Genomic DNA, 23,437 nt, shown 5'->3' with positions numbered 1-23,437 from the left:
AAATCATTTTGAAAAAAGTAATTAATAAATTAGGTGAAAAAGAGGGGAGAAAATGCATAATATACAACCCATCCATACATTTTTTTTTATATAACCTGATTTTCAAACCAGCAGAACATAATTATTTCATTAATCACCTCTGTACGACGTTAGTAGAGGGCACTTAAACACATACATAAATCAAAATGTCCCTGTTTTTCAATGCTGAATTTTTCAGTTGTTAAATACTAATATTGTTTTTTTTAAATGTTCAATAAAAACGATGAATCATTTATAAAAAAACAATTAAGAAAAATGTTAGTTAATTATATCAAAAATCAACCGAAAAATTATCAATATCAAACGAAATAATATACGTAAGAATATCGTGACCAATAATAGGAACTAACACTAACGTTCGAAATCAACTGACTAAATATCTCGATTTTAATGTCGTTTCTTGACATTTTTTTTATTCCATAGCCAAAACTTTCTGAAAAGAACATTTTTTATATATTTTAAAATATATGAAAAAATTACGAAGTTTTTTACTGATTTTGGGGAAAAAAATAAAACAATATCATGATAAGAACATTATTGTCACACAAAAACCTGAGGTTATGAAGAACGTCAACTGAACAACGGAATTTAAAAAAATAAAAAAAATGTTAATAATTTAGTTGTATAATATAAGGTGCGGATTCAAGAGACTAAATATCCCGATTTGCTTGAGTGATTGAGACTGTTGCTTGGAGTGATTTCTGCATATAGGACGGTCCTTATGAGGCTTTGTGTGTGCTCGCTGGAGTCCCACCGATTGATTTATTGGCACTTTTAAGAGTTGAAAGAGACCAGGGAGTTGGAATTAACGAATCAAGGCAAAGACTAATGGCAAGGTGGCAGGACAGGTGGAATGAGAATGTCCCTGGAGGTAGAACAAAGAGACTCATCCCCGATATTAAAAGCTGGATATATAGGAAGCATGGAGAAGTGAATTTTCACTGTCACAATAGTTTACAGGGCATGGCAACTTTAATTTTTACTTGCACAGAATCGGTAGAAGAGCATCGACGGAATGTATGTATTGCGATCGCGAAGATGATGTTGAGCACACATTTACTGACTGCCATAAATGGAGAGAAGAATTAGCAGACATCAATCTATCATCTGATGGTAACGGCAGATTAATTAATCACTTAATGCAGAGTGAAGATGCCTGGAAGAGGGTTGATTCAGTTATTAAGAAAATATTAACGCAGAAAAATGAGGACGAGAGGAGATTGGGGTTCTGATCTTAGTATAGGAAAGGCCGGATAGCCCCAGTGGTGAGGACTGGCATGCTGAGGTGTGCCAGTTTCTATGAGCCACTGGGGACTCCAAGGGTTTTCTTGATAGGAAAGATCAAAGAAAAGACCCAATCGTCACGTCAAGACAATCATGGTATGGTGTGACGATATATATAGATGGGCATATCAATAGACTTAAAAGAACTGACCGGTGGGCCGACCTGCCATGCCGGATATACAGCCGGTAGGTGGGAAGGCCCATTTGAGTACAACAGGCACTCCCCTGGGTGGCGCAATACCAACCAGTCGGACCGGCCAAGGAGAGGAGAGTCAAAAAAAAAAAAAAAAATCTCGATTTGAATTCGTTTACTCTTTTTATACACTACGTAAAATCTAAAATAAAAAATACGAGTTTGGTCTGGGACGTTATACAATACATATATTTAGAAAAATGAGAAATTTTCAGTAAATTTTAAAAATATTTTCTTTTAAATTAAGCATTTATAATATGAAAAAATGTGATCCAGTGACAATGTACTTTTAGTTAATTTTAAAGAATTTTTAACAAATGAAAAATTATGATAAAAGCAACCAAAAATTTAAATTATAAACATATATTTCTCTAACCAGTTTCCAGCTACTGCGGGTCTGGATGTGGGTGTGTGTTCGCGCGTGTATGTATAGGCAAGTGCAATTACTGCTTCCGGCTTGCCGGTAAACTGCTACCGGTAAACAAGTAGTGCAGACTATACTGAGCTCGACCATTCCTGAGACGTGTGGTCAATTGAAACTCAACCATTAAAGAACTTCGGTATCCACAATCTAGCATTCAAATTTATATAAAAGCAACTACCTTTACAAGGACTCGAATCATAGACGTTTCGACTTCGAATATTATATTATACATATAGACACTAAATATCAAGTATGTATTCGTGCATGTATATATGTTAAGTTGCCGTTAATAAATTATAACTTCCTGTTATATGAACCAACCAATTTAAAGTTTAAAATCGTGAAATCACATTATGCAATCTTTTCTTCCTTTTTTTTTGTAATCTACCGTTAAAACAACAGAAAATATTATTTTGGTATGAAAGCGATACATTGATAAAGAAAACTATAAATTAAAAAAGTATTTAGAATTTTTCAGTCGACCTTCTCTTTTATATTTAACCCGGTGATAAATATTGAAAAACAAAACAATTATTTTTGTTGCAGAAAATCATAGAACTTACAGATATTGTGTAAAGTTTTGCATATTTGTAAAAAAAATACATGTAAAAAAGAAAAAAGTTCTCGTTTTAAAAATTTAGAAATCTCACTATTTATTCCACGGTATCTTCTTTATTTGAGAAATAAAATTGTGTAATAATAAGGCTCAACCTACAAATAAAAATTACAGAAAATTTCAATCATAAATGTAACAATATGATATTTACACTTCTAAATATGCGTACCAAATATGAACAAAAAACAAAAAGAAAATTTTGGTGGAAGTTGAAAATCTGAAATAAACCTTAATTTTTTAATGTACGAGTCAATTTAAAAGAAATAAAATAAAAAAATTAAAAGCTTTTTTTTTTTATAGAGCTCAAAACTTGTATGAGTGAAATTAAGTTCAACTGAGATATTAACTTTGACACCCCGTTACCCCAGACAATTTTAGGCCGGACTTTGAACGTTTTCGCGTATATATGTAAAAGTTATCAGGATAAATTTAAAGATTCTTTGTCCAACTATTCTCTTTATTATTATCGCAAATGTAAGATAAAACATGGGCGCGCGTGTGCGTACGCAAACACATACACAAGATCTGAAACCTACCTTCTATTTTATGCATTTCTGACGTCTTCATGATCTTTTTGATTAAGAAAGAGAAAGGTATTTTCATATAATGCTTTTCTCTTTTATTATTTTAGTATATAATAATTATATACTATATTAATACTATTAATAATTAAGCATATTATAAAGTAAAATATTGATAAAATATTTATTACTGTATAACATTCTATAACTAAAAAATTTAACAGTTTCTTTTAGGCGTGTCATTTTATTTGGTTTTTAAAGAATTATTTCTTACGTTAAAATACGATTGAATAATTAATGGTGATTCAATTGTCACTATTAAATAACCTATTATTTTAATGACTTTATAACTTTTCTTGGTATTATAGTAAAAAAAAAAAACCTTGCAGAATAATAAAATAATATGCTAGCCGAATTTGAAGTGAATTAAGAAGGTATATCAAAGAGAATTGACTAAAAAGAAATTAATATTCCATAGGAAAAAAAAGGTAATTTAAGATAACGTCAGAATACCTAACAGTAAATGGTTATTAATGGTATAAATATTTAATGTCGGAAAAAAGTATCTAAATAATAAACCAGTGAATCAAATTGACTTAATAAATATTTTATAATTTTACAAAAGTTTAATAGGAAAGCTTCAGATTATTTCCAATAAAATTTAATTACAAATTTTCAACGAGTAAGTTAATCAAATTGTAATTTTATTAATTTCCTATCCTATATTTTGGAAAAAATTAATTTATTACATATCACATCGTTTAAAATGTGACACTTTTTTAATTACAGTGATGTATTTAACGAAAGAATTCCTAAAAATATATATATATATATATATATGTAGTAATTTTATTAATAATTATACTAGTTATACTTTAGTTCATATCAGATACTTTATATGTTCATTTAATTAATTAATTAAATAACTGGATTATAAAAAAAATAACCAACTTAAGAAAGAGAAATAGAGAGGGAAAAATGTAATATATTAATGCAGCAAATAAAAGGGTGTTCACAATTAACACTGAGCATTGCTTCGCCAAGATGTTACATTATTAAATTAATAAGAAATATTAAACGATACATTCATTCAACAACAAAATAAATTACTTCAAATTGCAAAACAAAAAAAAAAAAACACAAAAATATGAGGTTAATAAAAAGGGTTCAGAGAATATTTAAAATGGTCTATAATTTTCAGATGAGTTGAAGAGATTTTTTTATAATTATATCTTTTGGTGTGAAGTATTTATAGCTGGTGGCAATGAAATAATCTGATATTTAGATGACAATCGAAATATTTTAATAGAGAAGTTACCATAATTAATAGGAAAAGTAGGATAAACTCGATGAGCTAAATGTAAAAAGAACATTTAAATATGATTTGAAAATATAAATATACGTTTTATATTAAGGTACATTTATAAAATTAGATAAAAGTATAAATATTCCCGTATTCTAGAGACTCTTAGCTTTCATCTGGAGGTAATCTCTTAGTATCATTTCTTTACATTCCTATGGATTTTTTCATTCAGGTTTCATTTTTTAAACATTTTTTAAGCCATTTGGATATTAAAATAAAACTATTTATTTTAAAAGAGAATAAACTTAAAAATAATAAAAACAACTTAAATGCTTATTAAAATAAAAAAAAATTAATTCTTATTTAAATTTCGACTTTTTGAAGGTCTAACATTAAACCTTGGTATCTCTAATCGTATTAAAATAAAAATATTTGAACGTATTTAACTATTGCCGCATCTACATTAAACTTTTATAAAAGTCTTTTAGAATAAATCGATAAAAAAAATTATTTTACTTTGAATTTTTAACGTGTGCAGAGATGAGTAAAGAAGTTAACGGTCAACCAAAATAATTTTATTAAAACCGATCAACGATTCTTAATATATCTCGTATTTAATATAAAAAAAAATCATTTCTATTTCTTCTAAACCAAGTAAGGCATTAAACCGGTTTAGTTTTAAAGAAAGAAATTTTTATCACAGATAAACTGCGAATAAGAATCCTTTTGTAAAAGGAAGCATTATATTTTAGGGGGATGTTACACGTGTGGAGTAGGTTTTCCAGTAAACTATCAATTAGAAAGATAACAAAATATATGTTTTTTTTTATCTTTTGTGCTGTCAACAGCACAGAGATCATATTTTTCTTTTTATTTTCTGAATTTGAATATTTTTTATTCAAAGGGAATATTGCATTAATATTGTTCATTTAAATTCAGTTCAATAAAGGAACGTTAAACGTACACAGAGCTTATGTGTATGAATATATATATATATATATATATATATATATATACGTTTCACATACAAATGTAGTTTAGAATTTCCATATTCTTTTTTGTCGAGATACGGTCAAAAAGATCCTTCGAAAATATTAAAAATAATTCTGTTTTAGAACCATTTTTTGATAAATATAAACATGAAAATACAATTATTATGAAAGTAAAGCCGTTATTTTTTTATAACAAATTTATTATATTTATTTTAACTTTATGTATCGTAATTTATATTTTTTAAGCTATTTTTTCCCTTATTCACCTCCTAAGTACTAGCACTTGTCAAATTGTGGCACAAGTTTTTGTATGCCCTTGCCAAAAACGTCTACCGTCAGTCCATTAAACAACTCACTAGCAGCAATTTTGACGTCGACGTTATTTGTAGCGGTTTCTGCCAAGAAGCTCCTTCAATTTTGTAAACAGATGGAAATCGCTTAGAAAAAGATTTGCGCTGGATCATCAAAATCATGCCAACCGAAACCTTTGACAAGTTAACAAGTTTTTTGCGGCATATGGATGTGCTTGTTATGAACAGATGTTCTCCCTGCTATAAATACAATACACCATTTCCTTTTTCATTCATTATTCTGTTAGCAAATATGGCAATAATTTGACGAATAATTTACACAGGACGAACACCTTACGCGTCCACAAAACGTATGACCGATTGATTATACTTCACAATCGGCAAGATTTTCATTTTTTTTTATTCATTATAAATACACATAAAATCACTCATTATTACAATACAGCTACGAAATTTCGTAAGTGCTAGCAATACTACATCTGTGAACAGCTGATCTTAATCCATTGCTGCGATGAATAACAATGGGTTTGCGGGCATGCGATCCGCAAACGGTTCTTATTTTCTGAAAGATCATAGTACTGATATAAGTAGGTAGATCAGTTCCTTTGTTTAGTTAGGTCCTTTCAGTCTTACTTACGACTCGGTAAGATGTATTTTGTTTTGAGTTTATTAAATAGTAGTACATTAATGGGAATGTCACTCGTGGCATCCTGGCCGAGGCGGGCTGAAATATGTCAAAAGCCAAAGTTTTCGGTAAAGCCCATAATGGCTAGGAACGGAGGAAGTGGTGACGAAGGGTGTATTCCTCTACGGGGATCAGGAATACTAATATATGAATAATAATTAAAATGCCCAACTATGGGAAGAAAAGTAATTTATTATTATCACTACATAAAGCCTCTAAACTAAATATTTTTTTATGAAATTAAAAGAGAATTTTTTAAACGATTAAAAATTTCGAGAATTCACAATTATTAAGAAACTTAAAAAAATTTCATAAAAAAGTATAAATTATAAAGTAAATAAAAATACAGTTTTTAAGGAAAAAACAGTAATCTGTATAATTTATAATAAAATCATTCTAAACAGTTACGAGAACAATTTAAAATAAAAAAAACCCCGATTGGAAAATTTCCAAACTGTAGTTGAACCTTATTTTTATTTCAGTACACCGGCAAGAAGAGTAAATAAAATTAAGACTGAAAAGAAGAAAGAAGAAAACAATTTCATACATTCCTTGTACCGGATGTAACTGCAGATTCTTCATAAACACTAAAAAAATATATTTTTAAATATCAACTATTCTGCACGACCTCTATTGCTACTAAACCCTACGTCTGTATTTTTCATAACCACAATTGTTATATATAAGTTTTACACAAAACACAGGGCATTGCTCTACAAATGATGTAGCTATCTTAAAAAACAAGGATAAATCCCTATCAGGCCTATTAAAAAAAGTGAGATGTGAAGTAGTTTCCTACTTCCTTCCTCACTTTCTGAATATATCAGCATTTAATCTTAGTAAAATATATATGAAATATACTCTACATGTAAAAGTATCATATTCATTCTAATCAAACAAGGGTCAGCTAGAGTACAATTGCTATTACCCAAAGCAACTCGTAATTAGTGTAATTTATACCTAAGATCTATTACGTGTATCAAAACCATAAAGAAAACTAGTTAAGGAGGGGGATAAAGTAAGAGTTTAATATACCGTCTCCTACAGTTAAACAGTATGTCATACATAGTATATGTATTCAATAAAGGGAGTAGAACGATATACTAAATATATACATATGTGTTCTTTGTTAGAGTTTAATATACCGTCTCCTACAGTTAAACAGTATATCATACATAGTATACGTATTCAATAAAGGGAGTAGAACGATATACTAAATATATACATATGTGTTCTTTGTTAGAGTTTAATATACCGTCTCCTACAGTTAAACAGTATATCATACATAGTATACGTATTCAATAAAGGGAATAGAACGATATACTAAATATATGTGTTCTTTGTTAAAATATTTTTTTTCTTACTATTACAGTAATACCAAACCTTCTCGTCCCCTGCCAACACTTTATATTCACATCTTTTGCAAACGTATCCGCGAAAGGACACATCATCCTGGGGACAGAATTGAGTCTCCTGCAGATACAATATTAAAGGATTTTCTTCCTTTAGTAGGATTTCAATATCCCAACAGCGAGAACTTCACTGAATAATATTTGTAGCCATAGGAAAAAACTTATTTCCTGTATGTGTAAAAACTAGCGTGCAAACTATTTATCAAACACAATCCAGTTTTCTTCTTTTTTGATTTTGTTACCTTTAAGAAGTGTTTGCTTCTTCAGGCGCTTCATCCGCCAATATATCCTCGTAGAAATCTCGAGGTGGTGAAGAAAATTTGGAATCCTCAGAGGATAGTAATGCCTTACCAGCCGATGATGTTTTATTAGATCGCTTTACAGTCTTGGTTGTTTACTACGTAATTGGTCCAGCAGGAACTTTCTGTGATGGTGTAACGACTGATGTGGAGTTAGATAAACCAACATAAATTTTTCTAGCAGAAGCTAGAAACAGCTTCTTACTACAGCTAGAAAGAGCTTTCTTACTACAGCTCAATGCTGTAATTGCAGCTGTGATGGTCTTTACTTGTTCTGAAAAAACTTGGACCAACTTGGTAAGTTTTTTACATGATGTGCACTCGTTGTGCTTTTGTACACTGTTAGAAAGTGCCTGGACAAAACTAACACCGGGCTTTACTGGATTCCTCATGCTGAAGGATTTTCTGTATTCCCGACGAGCCACAGGAAAGGACTTTCTGCTCAGTTATAATCGTTAATATTGCCTGTTCTTCCTTTTAAATGGGGAATTCTCGGAGCCTTACCAAATAGAAACCCTTAAAATTTATACACCTTTTTGTTTCAGTATATCCGCTGTCACCATAACCCGTACAGCTGCAACGCGCACAAACGTTTGTGCAACCAATCTTTGTGTGACCAAAACTCTGACACTGAAAGCAGCATCTAAGGTTTGGTATGTATAGTCGCACAAGTACAGACAGGTAACCTATCTTTATTCGCTCAGGAATCGTCGGAGTGGAAATAGTTAAAATAAGTGAGGATGTTGACACATCATCACCATTCTCTTTTCTCATTGTCCTTTGATGAGAAGTGACTGATTGCAGGGACAGTTCTTCTGATATCTCAGATCGTACAATATCAGCGAAGTCATGGCAAAAGATAAACTCGTTGCTGGAATTTAGGGTTTTTTGTGGTACAACCATCACCTCGTTCTTCTCTATAAACCTAAGGGCCAGTAGCTTCCGACCCTGATCGTCATCTTCCACTTCAATAAAAAAGCGCCACTTCTAAGAGAAACGTTGGAGAAAAGAGAACTTTTCAGGGTTATTGTTATTTATCAGTATTATTCTCACAATCTTGAAGATAACGAACATAACGGGTGTTGTGGCTATACGAGAAGGGAGAGCAAAGCGAGCCGCGATCGGCTAGTTTTAATTAATTTTTCATAATAGATCCGTTTTAAAGAAGAAAAGATCTCTACAACAGTAATCAGTGGAATTACTAACATTATATTGTCTTTAAGAAATCTCTTAACACTACTTTTTTATAAAAAATATATATACCATTCACAATTTTGTGTATTTTTTTAATACGCTAACCATATAGTATTATTTATAGGCTTGAGATATAACTTTTTTTTTATTCACAAAAATCAGTGAAGCTATCTGAAATTAGTTTTAGTCTCGTAAATTCATTTCAACATATTGCACACAAAATTATCAAATACCTTCTTTTTACAGTCGAGTAAACGTAAACAAAAAAATCTTTTAAAAATAATTGCTGATTAATTTTTTTAAAATATTACCTCTAGGTATCGATCTGAAACCCTTTTTTATGTTTATTTAACAGTCTTTCAGGAAGTATAGGGTGTCCCATATAAAACGCAACCCATCAATCACTCATCCATGAAATTTTAGAAGACAAACTTACTCCCTTACTCGTTACTGAAATGGACTCGTCCAACATCTGAACATCACGGTAGCACACTACCGATAGTAACAACAATGTAATCATAACGTTCAGTGTATTGCTAGAGACAAGATGGTGTTTTCGATAGATGTTTTCATTATTGAGTCGTACTTCAGTACGAAATCAGTGGTTTCAGTGCAAGATTTGTTTCGACATAAGTACCCAGATAAACCAGCTCCTAAACAAACATCAGTATTAAGGTTGGTTGCAAAATTTAGAGAGACCGGTTCTGTTAATAACAAGGAACACAAAAGATCTGCGTCAGTGTTGAATACAGATACAGTCGCTGAAATAAAAGACCGATTACTCGCCTCGCCAAATAAATCGATCAGACGTTTGTTTGCTGAAATTAATTTGTCTAAATCAACTGTACATAGGGCGACCAAATAATTACAATTACGACCTTATCGCATTCAAACGGTTCATCAACTTCTTGAGCCCGACAAAGAAAAACGGCTACAATATTGTCAATGGTTCCGTCGATTTCTGCGTGAGGGAATTAATGCTATGGATTCGTTATTTTTCACAGATGAAAGTAGAAAGTAGAATTTGGAGCGCTGAAAATCCCCACGTTTATCACGAAAAACAATTATACCCGCAGAAGTTGGGCGTGTAGTGCGCGATATCGCGGAAGAAAATAATTGGTCCTATTATTTTCGAGTACACCATTAATGCAGAACGATATCAGGATATTTTATTTCAGTTCATCGCACTCTTGGAAGAGGAAGACGTTGTAGCTGCTGGCTACAACATGACGGTGCGACATCCCACTACGCAGGTTCAACTTCTGATTTCGTCGAGGAATTCTTTGGTAATCGTGTTATCGGTCGAGGCTTGTGGCCACCAAGATCTCCTGATTTGACTGCGGCGGAGTTTTTTCTATGGGGTTATCTCAAAGAAAAAGCCTACAGCAACAAACCACCAACACTTGAACAATTGAAAGTCAATATTGAACAACCTGTGTTAAATATCAAGCCACAAACTTTGAAAAAAGTTGCAAGAAACGCTGTAAAAAGAATTGAAGCTTGTATTCAAGAAGATGGCGGCCACTTCCAACATTTACTCTAAATGTAAGGTAATGGATGGTAATAATAAAAATTACTTTTACATTTACACATGCCTTTTTATTATTTCAATACCTACCAATATAAGGTTGGGTTGCGTTTTATATGGGACACTCTGATATTTTAAATATAAATAAATAATATAGATTAAGAAATTCAAATATACGATCTAATTACGCACTAATAACATGCAGTTAATAACTGCATGTTAAAAAAAATATCCGCTAGATACATTCTTCAAATACTAATAAATTTCATTTCTTTTTTAAATGTAAATTATTATAGTCGGCGCCAAATAAAATGAAAGATCTAACAGTAATTTAATAATTTTATATTTGTCATCCCTTTTAAAACTTTCAGATTTAAATATGAATTAATAGAAATAAAAAATTATATTTAGAGCAATTAATTTATAAGTTAATTTTATTATATTTTATATTTAATTAAATATTTGGGTAAGCTAATAAAAAATGCAGAGTATTTGTAAACGAATATTATTTGCAAGAAATGGAAAAAAGAGAAATCTGTCTTTATAAAAATAATAAATTAATGTAGACAAATGTTGGAAAGAGACTGTTATATGTGTACTAAGTCTCTTTGGAATGCAGGAATTTTTTATAAATACAAAACTGTAGTGGTGTGTGCGAGTTTGAAACTCTTTTACGCAAAAACTACTCTACCAGTTAAAGCTGAAATTTTGCATCAACATAGATTCTGGAAAGAATGTAGGATTATCGCCGTTACAAAATATTTCACCGTTTCAAGACGGTAGCCGTTTGAATAGTTTGTGGAAACAACCGGATTTTCTTCCTTGCCGACATTCAATTTACTACGGTGAAACTGTTGATCAAATCGAATTCGGAAACCATTTGTAGTATTTGAAATTACATTTTCCATAAAAAAGATCTTGTCTTTTTCGAAATCTTTTTTGATTATCGAGAAAAATAATTTAAAAGTACGAGACAAGGTACGACGCAACGGCTAAACCAATACATAACTACCACAGTTACTGTGTGTGCAAAGCAGCTGGCTAACTGCTTCCAGTTAATTGCCTAAAAAATATTTTTTTTTAAAAATGAGAAACGAAGTACGATTCCCTCCTCGTAAGGTTTTTCGGGTAATGGTAAGAACCACGCAAAATACATTATTAATCGTCGTTCGCACGTGTAACCAGCTATAACTAACTGATGTTTCAGAAAGGACGCAAGTCCTTTATTTGAAGAGGTAAATTTATTAACAAAATATTAATATTAACAAAATACTTATACAAAAATATCCAAACTTCCTTTAATAACTAATTTTACAACATATGTTCTAAATGATTTCCTGTGATCCCGGTGCAGGTTCGTACAAGATTCATAACATTTGCAGCTAGCTACTTTTCGTAATGTTTGCTCAGTAATTTTTGAAATCTAACTTTCAATGTTAGTCTTCAATTTGACAAGTGTATGAGGATTGTTTTTAAAAATTAAACTTTTTAAGTATTCCCAACGGAAAACGTCTGCTGGTGTAAGATCTGGGGATCTTGGAAGCCGCAACCCTTTTGATATCAAACGATGGCTACAAAATTCCCGTAACAAATCCAACGTTTCATTACCAGTATAACACTAGAGTTATCCCGCTGAAATTAATATTCTCGTTAGTGTAAATCTAACAAGGCAATAAACAGTTTGATTAAGTTGCGATACACCACACCGTCTACAGATTTATCAAAAAATAAAGGCAATATTACACGACGTGGGAGATCGCACACCAAACACCAATTTTACGTGCGTGTGATGGTCATTCATGAGAAACGCGTGAGGATTTTCAGCTCAGCATATTCGGCAGTTTTGGCTGTTAATGTAGCCATCCTGTTAATGTAGACTGAAACTGTGCCTAGTCGATGAAATAAACACGAACCAAAATCCCAATACTGTTATCATCAACAAGAGAACGAAACCGACGACAAAACTGTAAACGTTTTCCGCGGTCTATTTCTTTCAGTTCTTGAACGATACCGATGCTATAAGCATGCGTCTAATTTTTTAGTAGTCCTGAAAGATGTAGATAGTGAAAGCTCAGCCTATGAAGATAAAATTTTTCAGCGATTTTCTGGGTGAGCAAGTCAAACGTTCTTTTACATCCTGCAAACGTCTACTGTTAACAGCCCCGGTCCACATGTGCTTTTCCGATCGTGTATACTCCCGGTCTCACGAAATTTATTAACCAAACGCGATATTGTCGACTTATTAGGAACTGAAGAATTAGGAAACTTTATCCGATATTTGTCTTTTACTAGTTCGTATGATTCATACGCGCAATAAGTCTCAGTAATAAAAATGTCATCCTTAGAAAATGACAGTTAACACGAATTGATACATAATTGAGACGAATTTATACTGGTATAGCACTAGTGCATAAGAAGGACAGTTCATTTGTTACAAGCTGCTAACCTTGAACACAGTGTTGCGAACTGACACGTAGGAAGAAATAAAATTTACCTTCTTAATCTTAGGGTTGCGTTCTTTTTGAAACACCGGTTATTATACGGTCGACTATTTTGAAACCTGTATTTGAGTATATCAGATCACTCAAAGTTTCGAGTTCTGTGCTGACCACACTGTTGCTCTGGCGAATTGCAATATACTAATAGTTTTTATAAAGTGAACAGGCTATAACTGTTATTTATCAGAATTATTCTCTCAAGCACGAGAATAATAAACAGTTGTGTGCAAGGGTACGGTGGCCCCTGGTTAGACGGTAGGGGAGAGCGAAGCGTGGAATAACAAGGCTAGTATGTTACATTTTACTCAAGTTTTCCGACTAATTTTATTGAGTCTTCTAGGTAAATATTTTGAATGATATCAGGGGTTTCGTCATAATGCTATAGTAATCAAACATTAAGCCGTAATTAAAAAAAAAAAAAAAAAAAAAAAATAACAAAAAAAGAAAAATACTCCAAATTTCCGATGTAGAGAATATATTTCTTTACTTAAAAAAACTAAAAAAATCTTACAGGACCAACAAATCAACTTTCTGTACAAAATAAAAAAGAATCATTTAAATCAGTGCGTCTGGTGAAGAATAAGGTTTAAAGATACATTGGAAGAAATGAAAATCATCCTAACGGTTTGTTTCCACCTAATTGATCAATAAATAGTCTTCAATCTAACTGAGTAAATTTTTATTTTTTTTTTATTTTCTTTTAATAATTTATCACGAATTTTGTTTTTTAGTTCTGTTGATAAGAGTAAACTAATAATTCGTTCACGGGTAACTGGGATTATACTCTAATAATGGTCGTAAATGTAAACATAACGTATGTCAATTTTGACATATTAATGTGAAACGGGTTTCAATTCTGAATGTTCAATAATGAAATTTCAACTAATTTACTGATGTATCAAATTAAAATGTATTAAGCGCAACAATTCAAATTGTCTTTCTTCATTAAAATTAATTTCTGATAATTAATTATTTTTAATAATTATTGACATGTACAATGTAACACGTATTCTTTGTTACTTAGCGGAGAATCAAAATAAATTTAGCGCGGCGAACTTGTACCGACCTGTAATGGACAAACAATGCCGGATGTATTTAAATTGAATTTAGTCGATGTACATAATCAAAAATAATGATATGTCGGATAGGCAGATCAATTAGGTTAAGTGTAAACCCTGGTATCAGATGTGCCGAATGGAGGGTATTGTTCGGGTCACGAAGGGACTGATTGATTTTGTGAGTCCATAAAAACAGACGTCCCCTAGAGATTATATTGAAGAGTTATTGCACTTCGTCTCTTGACATTTTACCGCTTTCTTTATAGCTTATGTCAGGAGTGAAAGAATAATCTTACACTAACTAAAAGACATGAACGTGGTTCTAATATACATTTCATTGTTCTGCTAGTTTAGATTTCTTTTGTCTCTCACGATTTTTTTATTGCTACTTACGAGATACAATATACAACTCGTAAAAACACTTCCTTGAATTTCAGTTTTTTTTTCAAGAGATCAGAATTTTGCATTTTATACGTAACCTAAGAGCCGATAATTTTGATTACGTAAACTATGTCACATTATATTTTAAAGGTTTGAAAACAGTGATATATTTACATCGTTTTTCAGATATAATAAAAAAACAGAAAAAACTAACGATTGGGTGGAAAAATAAAAATTATTAAATTGTAATTCAATTTAATATAAAAGCTTCTTCTACCAATGTACTTTTTACAAGGATTTATTAAATTGAAGAATAAGTGTATTGTGATTTTTAATAATTAACTTGTAGAAAAATACTAAATAATAAATACTAAAAACTTGTTTTGATGAATTTTAATTAATTTAAGGATAATAAATATTTTTAAATTATTAAGTAACAATACATTTCTGCTTATTGTCTGTATGTTGTATAAAATAATGTTAATTATCATAAAAAATTCTACTTTTACGTTCCTGGCAATTATAATCTATTGCGAATAGATAAGTAAAAGTTAAAAAAAAATATATATTATAACAATTTTATAGAAGTTAAAAAAAAATGCTTAAAAATATTTGGTTATAAAACATTTTCTCTTATATAATATATTTTAAGAGATACAAAGCAAATTATAATAATTTTTTCTCATTATTTTATTTTAAAAATATTACTTACCAGAATCACGAATCCAATAGTTTATTGATTTTGGTGAAGCTTCAACATAACATTCAAGTGTTACATCCGTACCAGTCGGTGCTCCGACTAATTGATTAGGTACCTGTATCACAGGATGAACTGTAAAAAAAAAAAAACAAAAAACAATGAAAGTTTTATTTAATATGTCAGGGAACTTATTTTATTAATTTTAATTTTCTTTGATGTTAATTAATTTGAATTCATTAAATTTTAATTTTAAAACGGTTAAAGGTATTTTATAAACAGCACTCGCATTTAATTAATAATATAATTAATTATACACTTAATTATATATAATTAATGATGCGTTTTTAATTAATTATTTAAGAGAATATGATTACAATAACCATTAACACATTGAAAATTAATCGATTTCTGTAAATAAAAATGTGACTGAATATGTTGTGCCAATATATTTACAATGACTCTTACTAAAAAATGATGATCAGGTACGTTGTTTCTTGAACAACTCGTCTAGAATTAATTTCAGTTACGTAGAAATGTTATTACGTGATCGATAGACAATTTTTCCTCCCTATAGCAGTTATAATTTTTTTTTTGTTAAAGTTATAATATTTAGAACTTCATACACGTTGCAGTAATGATGGTTTTTCATTATTGTATCCATTATCTAACTCCGCTTGACAGAACGAAAATACCTGCTTTTTATTTTACAATTTTGACTTCCACTACTTGAAAAAGATTGTTGATATTGTATATTCATCACCCAGTTTAAGTTTTTTTTACATCCTACTGCCAATTTAATTGGATGTAAAAAATTAATTTAAAAAGGATTTAATTTATTGGAAATTGGATTTTCCAATTTTTGTTTCATTGGGTTTAAAAAATTGATTTCGTTAAATCTAGAAAAGAAATTTAACAATTATTAGTTAAACGGTATAATATTTTTTTATACTTCACACAGCGCCAAGTCGTACGAGATTAAGAAGTAGAAAAAAGATTACTTTTTTAGGAGAGATTTATATAACAAAATTGCAAATGTTACAGAGAAGTAATTTAGGAATGAAGTAAAAAGATTATCGATTTTTATCGCTATTATGAAGCTATTTCAGTTTTAAAATTATTACAAAAAAAAATTCAGAAAAAACAACGAGGTTAAATACAATATCTTTTTGATTATTGCAACAGTAAATGTCCATAGCACGGTTTTATTCCGGCCAATGTCTAAAACAAGTTGCTTGAAATTCTTTTATTAATATTAAATTACCTTTTTGTTCATTTTAATTGTTCCTTGCCTTCTACTAGACGTGAGTGGTTAAATGAAGTGATCAAAATGAATAAAGTTAATTTTTTTTAACAAAAAATTTACGAAGAAAAGTAAATTTCATTAAAAAAAAAGTATATTTATTGAGTTAAATACTTTTTAATCTTATTTAATAGAGAAATAATTATTATTAAGCAATATGTTTTCTTATTATAAAATATTCAAGAAACTGAATCATATTCAGCTATGAAAAAGCTTGTACAACTTTTCAATGTTCTGAGCATTTAATTAATGCAAATCTCCAGTAGTTTTTTTTTTTTTTGGTGGTAATCTTTGTGTTATCTTATAATTCTGGATAAAAGTTTATTTTTTAGCTTTTTAGTTCTTGAAAGAACTTCTCGTATCATACGCTTTATAAACAGAAAAATGGTGGTTTGTGACTAGTTAAAGTTTTAAATATGACGAAACTTGATTAAATATTATGACAAAATCAAATGTTAATCAAAATTCTGTTAGTCTTTCATCTTTTATAATTTAATTTTTGTAATTAAAACGGTAATTTTAAATAGATTCATAATATATACATAACTGGATTTTTTCTTTCCGCTATAAAAAATTTACTTTTTTTTAATCTTATTAGAGTTACATATTTTTTAGGAGAGAATAACTGTGAAATATTTTTGAATCAATATATCAAAACAAATTTTTGGATGTAATATTTATTTAATTAAAATAGACATTTTTAAAGATACAACATCCGATTAAATTAATATATTTTCTATTCTTTTCATATTTAATATCCAATTACTTTTTTCAAATTTTAATTAAATATAAACTATGAGTTACACAAATACTATTCAAAATATAGATTAAGAAACTGAAAGTTTACACATTCAACAGATATGTTTAAAGATAGAAATATTCAATTAAGCTAAAAGAAGTTAAGTTAATATTATATTTAAGATATTTCTGTTTAAGAAAGCTTTTTCGAATGTTTATATTATACAGGGCGTTTCATAATGTTTTCAGGAGTTACAAAAATTCAGTACAAAAAAAAAGCATTTTACTTACCTAAATGAAAGTTGTACAAGATGATGCAGAGACTCAAACAGTTTTTGTTAAAATCTATAAATGTTCAATATGTGCTTTTCTGGTGACACGGCACACATCAGCAACGAAAGTTTAGCTCTTGCCAAACTCGTTCTAACATGTCATTTTCGATAGAGTTGATCGCATATATTATGCGATCCTTTAGCTCAGTGATATCGTGGGGCATTGGTGGGGTAAACACCTTATTTTTTAAGTAATCACTTGGCGTGTGGTCTGGTGATCTTGGTGGCCACAGCATAATGTGTTGGTCTTCTTCAGACGCACGTCCTATCCAGCGCCGAGGTAATGTTGTGTTAAGGTACTGTCGAACCTCGTTATGAAAGCGGACAGGACAACCATCTTGCTGGAAAATGAAACCGTTGAGTAGCTGAGGCATGATTGTAACATATCCAGGTATATCATGCCGGTTACTGTCGTTTCCATAAAAAATAACGGCCCATAAGACAGATCGCACAAAAAACGTTTATTTTCGGAGAATCCCGAATGTGTTCCACATAAGCGTGTGGGTTTTCAGTTCCCCAAACTCGCACGTTATGACGGTTTACTTTGCCGCTAATATGTAAAGTAGCTTCATCGCTGAAAATAATCTTGTTTAGAAAACCTTCATCTAACATCTTTTCCTGTAACCGTAAACAAAAATCTAGCCTACGTGTTTTATCTCCATCAAAAAGACGCTGATTAATTGAAGACGTTTGCATAATAAACGTATTCGGAGAACTCTCCACATTGTTGTTATCGGAATTCCTAATTCTCTTCTTGTAGCCACAGTCGATTTTGACGGGCTGCGAATTAAACTTGTACGCACACGTTCGACAGACTTCTGAGGTTGATTGATGACCAGTTAATTTTCGCTTGCACAAGCAACCAGTTTCAGTGAATTGTTTATACTATGCACGAATTGAATTGCCACTTGATGGCTTCTTATGAAATTTCAACCGAAACGAACGTTGCACAGAAATTACTACTTTGACAAGTGAAATTCTAACACACAAGACGGCTTCTCGCTTCCCGTCGCAGCCATTTTCTCTACTGTCGACGCCTAGCGAGCAAATAGTTTACTAACTGCCTAGTATATGTAAAAAAAAAAACTATTTGTACGTAATAATAAAGTACTCTTTCGTATAGTATTTTTTTATTCTTATGAGTGAAATAGTTTTTTGTTAATGAATTTTCGCTACTCCGAAGAACATTATGAAACGGTCTGTATTTTTAAAATCAAAAATATTGAAAAATAGTAATTTGTATATTTTCATTCCTCTATTCGCTTAATAATCATTATATGTAATTTAATAATATTAAACTTTTCAAACCAATAAGTATACCATAAAATAACAAACAAAAAACAACATTCTAGGCCAAAATTACGGTTGTATTTTTAGTGTTTAATAAATATCAAAAATATTTGAATATTGTAATTTGGACTATTTTTCTTTATTTCATACGTTTAACAACTTCTGTGCAAAGTAATTTCTTTTCTTTAAAGCACAAATAACCTTACTTTATTTACCTTTAACGCTCTGATTATAAGTTTGGTTAGTATAAGGAACAACTTTAAGTAGAAAAGAATTACTAATATTAAACTTACGATGAGAAAAGAGAAAGAAAATCATAAAAATTACTTGTATATTTTAATGTTTAATGGATGAAAACGATCAATAAGAAAACCAGAAAGGAAAAAAATATGCTTTTGCAGTAAGATCTTAAAAAAGTGTTAAAATATGTTATACTGACAAAGTTTAAAAGTAAGAGATCAAAGACAAAAAAAGGAAGCATGAGTAGATATTTACTTAGAAAATTAAGTTGGAGGAAGTATTAAGTATTAAAAGTTAATTAATACAATAATAAAGGTAAATGTAAAAGTTAAAAACAGTAGAAAGAGAGAGAAAAACATTATAGAAATAATAATTTATTTTTGTGTAATTAAAGAAGAATATATGTACTTATTGAAATTAAAACATAAAAAGAAAAAGGAATAAAATGAAGAAATATTACCAAAAACGTTAAATGATTTCGTTAGTAGGCAGCAATTCTAATACTAGATAAAAAATCTAGTATCTAATACTAGATAAAAATTGCTTGTTCGGCAATGTAACATCATCGCTAAGTATTTCCCACACTTTTTACTTCCGCTCTGCAGTAAATTCGTTTTTACTTCTACTCTTTAATCACTATTTCTTGAATAAAATCGTTTGTAATGAAGTACAATAAATAAAGTACTAACAAATGATTATTGATTCCTATTTGGTTAATGTTTATAGTGGTAAATATATAACAATGCTTACTTTTTGATAAAATAATGAACAATTACTGTTCAGTATACGCTTCTTCAGTGAATTTTAAGCAAAATAAACAACTACTTTTAAGATATTCTAAGTGTTATATCTTTATCTATGTAAATTAATCATGAAAACAGAATAAAATACTAATGTAACAAATATAACGTTAAAAAAATATAAACATTTATTCTTTATAAGATAAAAAATTAATTCACTTCAATTACTTAACTTTATTTAAGTAATAACGAAATGAAAAACTTAAATAAATAAATAGTAAATCTAGCTAATAACGGAATTGTTGAACTTATTACATCGCTTAATCATAACTATTCGAATTTAAAGAGAACTTGTATATTCAGCAATAGAAAATCCTCCCTATTTTTGGAAAAGATAAAAAAAATGAGTATGGAATTTAAATTTGAAGTTGTATTAGACAGCTGCCAATGCAACTCTCTACAGGGATTGGTGGTGTTTTAATAAGTTTCATGATTTTACAAGATAACCTTTTGTTGGAAAGCAGTTAATCTCTTGTAGAAATAACAAAATAGCTTAAAAAAAGAGAAGAAAAAGGGTCTTTTTTAATTATCAGAAAAATAATTATATGGGTATTTCTTTTTTACCTTTTCTACATAAAAAAGAAAGTTGTATGATGAATAAGTAATGATTTTTCCTAGAAAACATGGAGTATCAATTAATAAAGTACTGGAAAAGGTAAACTCGGCTAAAAAAAAAAAAGAAAACACAAAGAGCTTAACGTCGAAAAGACAGAACTTGTTTTTTAAAACTTCTTTATATTCTTTACATTTTCCTACAACCATTTAAGTAACTCATCATTTTCTACTCACTGGTTTGCAATAGATCAAAAAGATAAAGAATTAATGGAAATTGAAATTAAATGCTCATTCATTTGCTAAAACAGATCGATAGATTCAACTAGCTATAATAAAAAAAAGAGAATTCGAAATAGAACAAAAATTCTTTTCTTAGAAACTTCTTCTTTACACAGTTCTACCTTTGATAAAGTAACAAATATATCTATAAATTTCCGTCAAACAAACAACAAAAATACATGAAAACGGAATTGTATAAACCATTATCTTCGTACGTATAAATCAGAATAAACGAGCTGGCTTGTTCATATATATATATATATATATATATATATATATATATATACATATATGAACCATAACTATATATATATATATATATAATTTTTACCGCTAAGTTTTTTAAATTCAAGAACCGCTGGACCAATTTCAATTACACTTTACCGATGTTATTGAACGATTAAAATGTTATTAGGTAGATTAGCGGATGTTTGGTCCACACGGTAAAGTTCAGTTACGCTGATGTCCACAAAAGTCCAATGTACACTGTTTTTTTTGTCCATTTTATTTAACGTCCACCGGTATTTTTGTCCACCGTTAGTTTTAGTCCTCTTTCTTTTAGTCCACACAGATTTAGGTCTGTTTTCAGTCCACTGTGAGTTATAATATCAAGGCAGACATTGTTACCATTATTGGAAATTAAAACATTGCCTACGTTGCTAGGCGATATCATTTTGTAAGAATTTTATAGAATTAAGCAGAGTTGATTTAGGCGGTATCATCTTGGAATAATTCATCGAAATTATGGCAGAGGTGATTTATTCTAAAAAATAAATAAAAAAATAAACCAACGTTTATTTATTTATCATTCATCTATCATTGTATATGTGAATCTCCCTATGTAGATTCATATATAAAATGATAGATGAACAGAAACAAAATCAACAAGATATCACCCAGTTCCTAGGAGGCCACATAAGACCGCCTGTGTCTAAATTTTTGGTTTGCTAAATTTTAGCAAACCAAACACACATTACTGAAGTTGATACTTAACCGTATGAAACTTAAAAAACAAGACTTTTTACACAACTTTGGTCAAATATTCATTCCTATTTTTTTTTGTTGGCTTGATGATATCGCCACAGACGCTTATGATTGGGATATGGAAACTGAATTTTGTAGCGTATAAAAAATGGCATGCCTGACCAGAATTCAAACCCGGGAACTCCGGATGAAAGACCGACAGGCTATCAATTCGCCACGGAGATCGGCAAATTCCATATTTCATATTCCATCAATTATTTTATTTTTTTTATAGCTATTTGAAGGTAACAACTTATGAATTTTTTTCTGAACATTTTCTCGTTATATATACGGAAAAAACGATTTTATGCACTGATACAATGTCTTTTTGAACGCTTAACGGTTCAATATATCATTACAAAGTTCAATATTATTTTTTGTGAATCTGCACCATCGAAATCAACCATTTATTTCTGGTTTATCAAATTAAATCTTAGTCTCACAACACAAAAACGTATTACACTCTGACGTACAAATGAGGTAACATTGGTAATTGTTGAAAAAATCCATAATATCGTTTTAGAGAATCGTGAAATAAAGGTGCTTCGGATTATTGATATTATGATAATATCAGTTAAACATGTAAATAATATTTACATGAAGTTTTATATACGAATATCTTAGGAAGATGGGTACACAGATTTCTCAAAAATCGGTCGAAAATCGTGGTCGCCAAAGAACTCACATCAATAAAAATCGTTTATCACTAAATTCCACGTACCAAAGAACAGTAAAAATAAGAGGCAATAGCTTGATAAAATTGTACAAATATGACCAAGCTCATTATATCGGCTGGAAAACATTTGGAAATATATTTTGAAATGCACCAGGCATAATATTAATCGATTAACTACCGCAAGGAAAAATCTTTATAAAAGAACATCCAAGAACAATTTCAAGATAATGGAAATATTAATGCGTCTTTATAAAACTGAACGATAAAATTGAGGGAAACCGATAAAATTTGACAAAGAAGAAAGTACTTTTTATCATGACAATTCAGCAACACATACAGAAGCAGATCTACAATCGAAATTACATGAATTATGCTACGTATGACTTCTACATTTGCCATATTTTTTAAATTTAGCGGCATGTGTCGTTTCGCTATTTAAAAAACGACGAGAATGGCTTGTTGGACAGAGATTTGCGTGAAATAGTGAAACGATCTTTAAAATAAATATATATTACAGAGATTTCGACAAATTTCTTTTTCCTAGAGGTATCAAAAAGTTGAAATATTTCGGTAGCAAATAATTAAGCTAAACAGTAACTATGTTAAAAAAATTGTGCTGTTTATTACTGAAAATTATCAAACGTCCGTTTCGTATACCACATAAAAAAATTTCATAGTATTAAAATTTTAATATTTATAGGAATATCTTATTGTAGAAAAATTCCTAACCACAAGGGCTTTGATTTTGCTAACCCCATTAGAAGGG

General features: G+C 29.9%; 1 protein-coding gene across 1 annotated transcript in view; it reads right to left on the bottom strand.

The window, feature by feature from the left end:
* LOC142321294 (lachesin-like) overlaps nt 1-23,437 on the bottom strand; it is a 467,419-nt gene that overhangs the window by 105,818 nt on the left and 338,164 nt on the right. The window contains exon 6 of the mRNA XM_075359291.1: nt 15,451-15,570. Coding sequence (XP_075215406.1) covers nt 15,451-15,570 — 120 coding nt within the window. The remainder of the gene's footprint in view (nt 1-15,450; nt 15,571-23,437) is intronic.

Source organism: Lycorma delicatula, chromosome 3 (genome assembly GCF_047948215.1).
Source record: "Lycorma delicatula isolate Av1 chromosome 3, ASM4794821v1, whole genome shotgun sequence".
In the NCBI taxonomy this organism is placed as follows: domain Eukaryota; kingdom Metazoa; phylum Arthropoda; class Insecta; order Hemiptera; family Fulgoridae; genus Lycorma; species Lycorma delicatula.
This window is presented reverse-complemented; position numbering and strand designations above follow the sequence as displayed.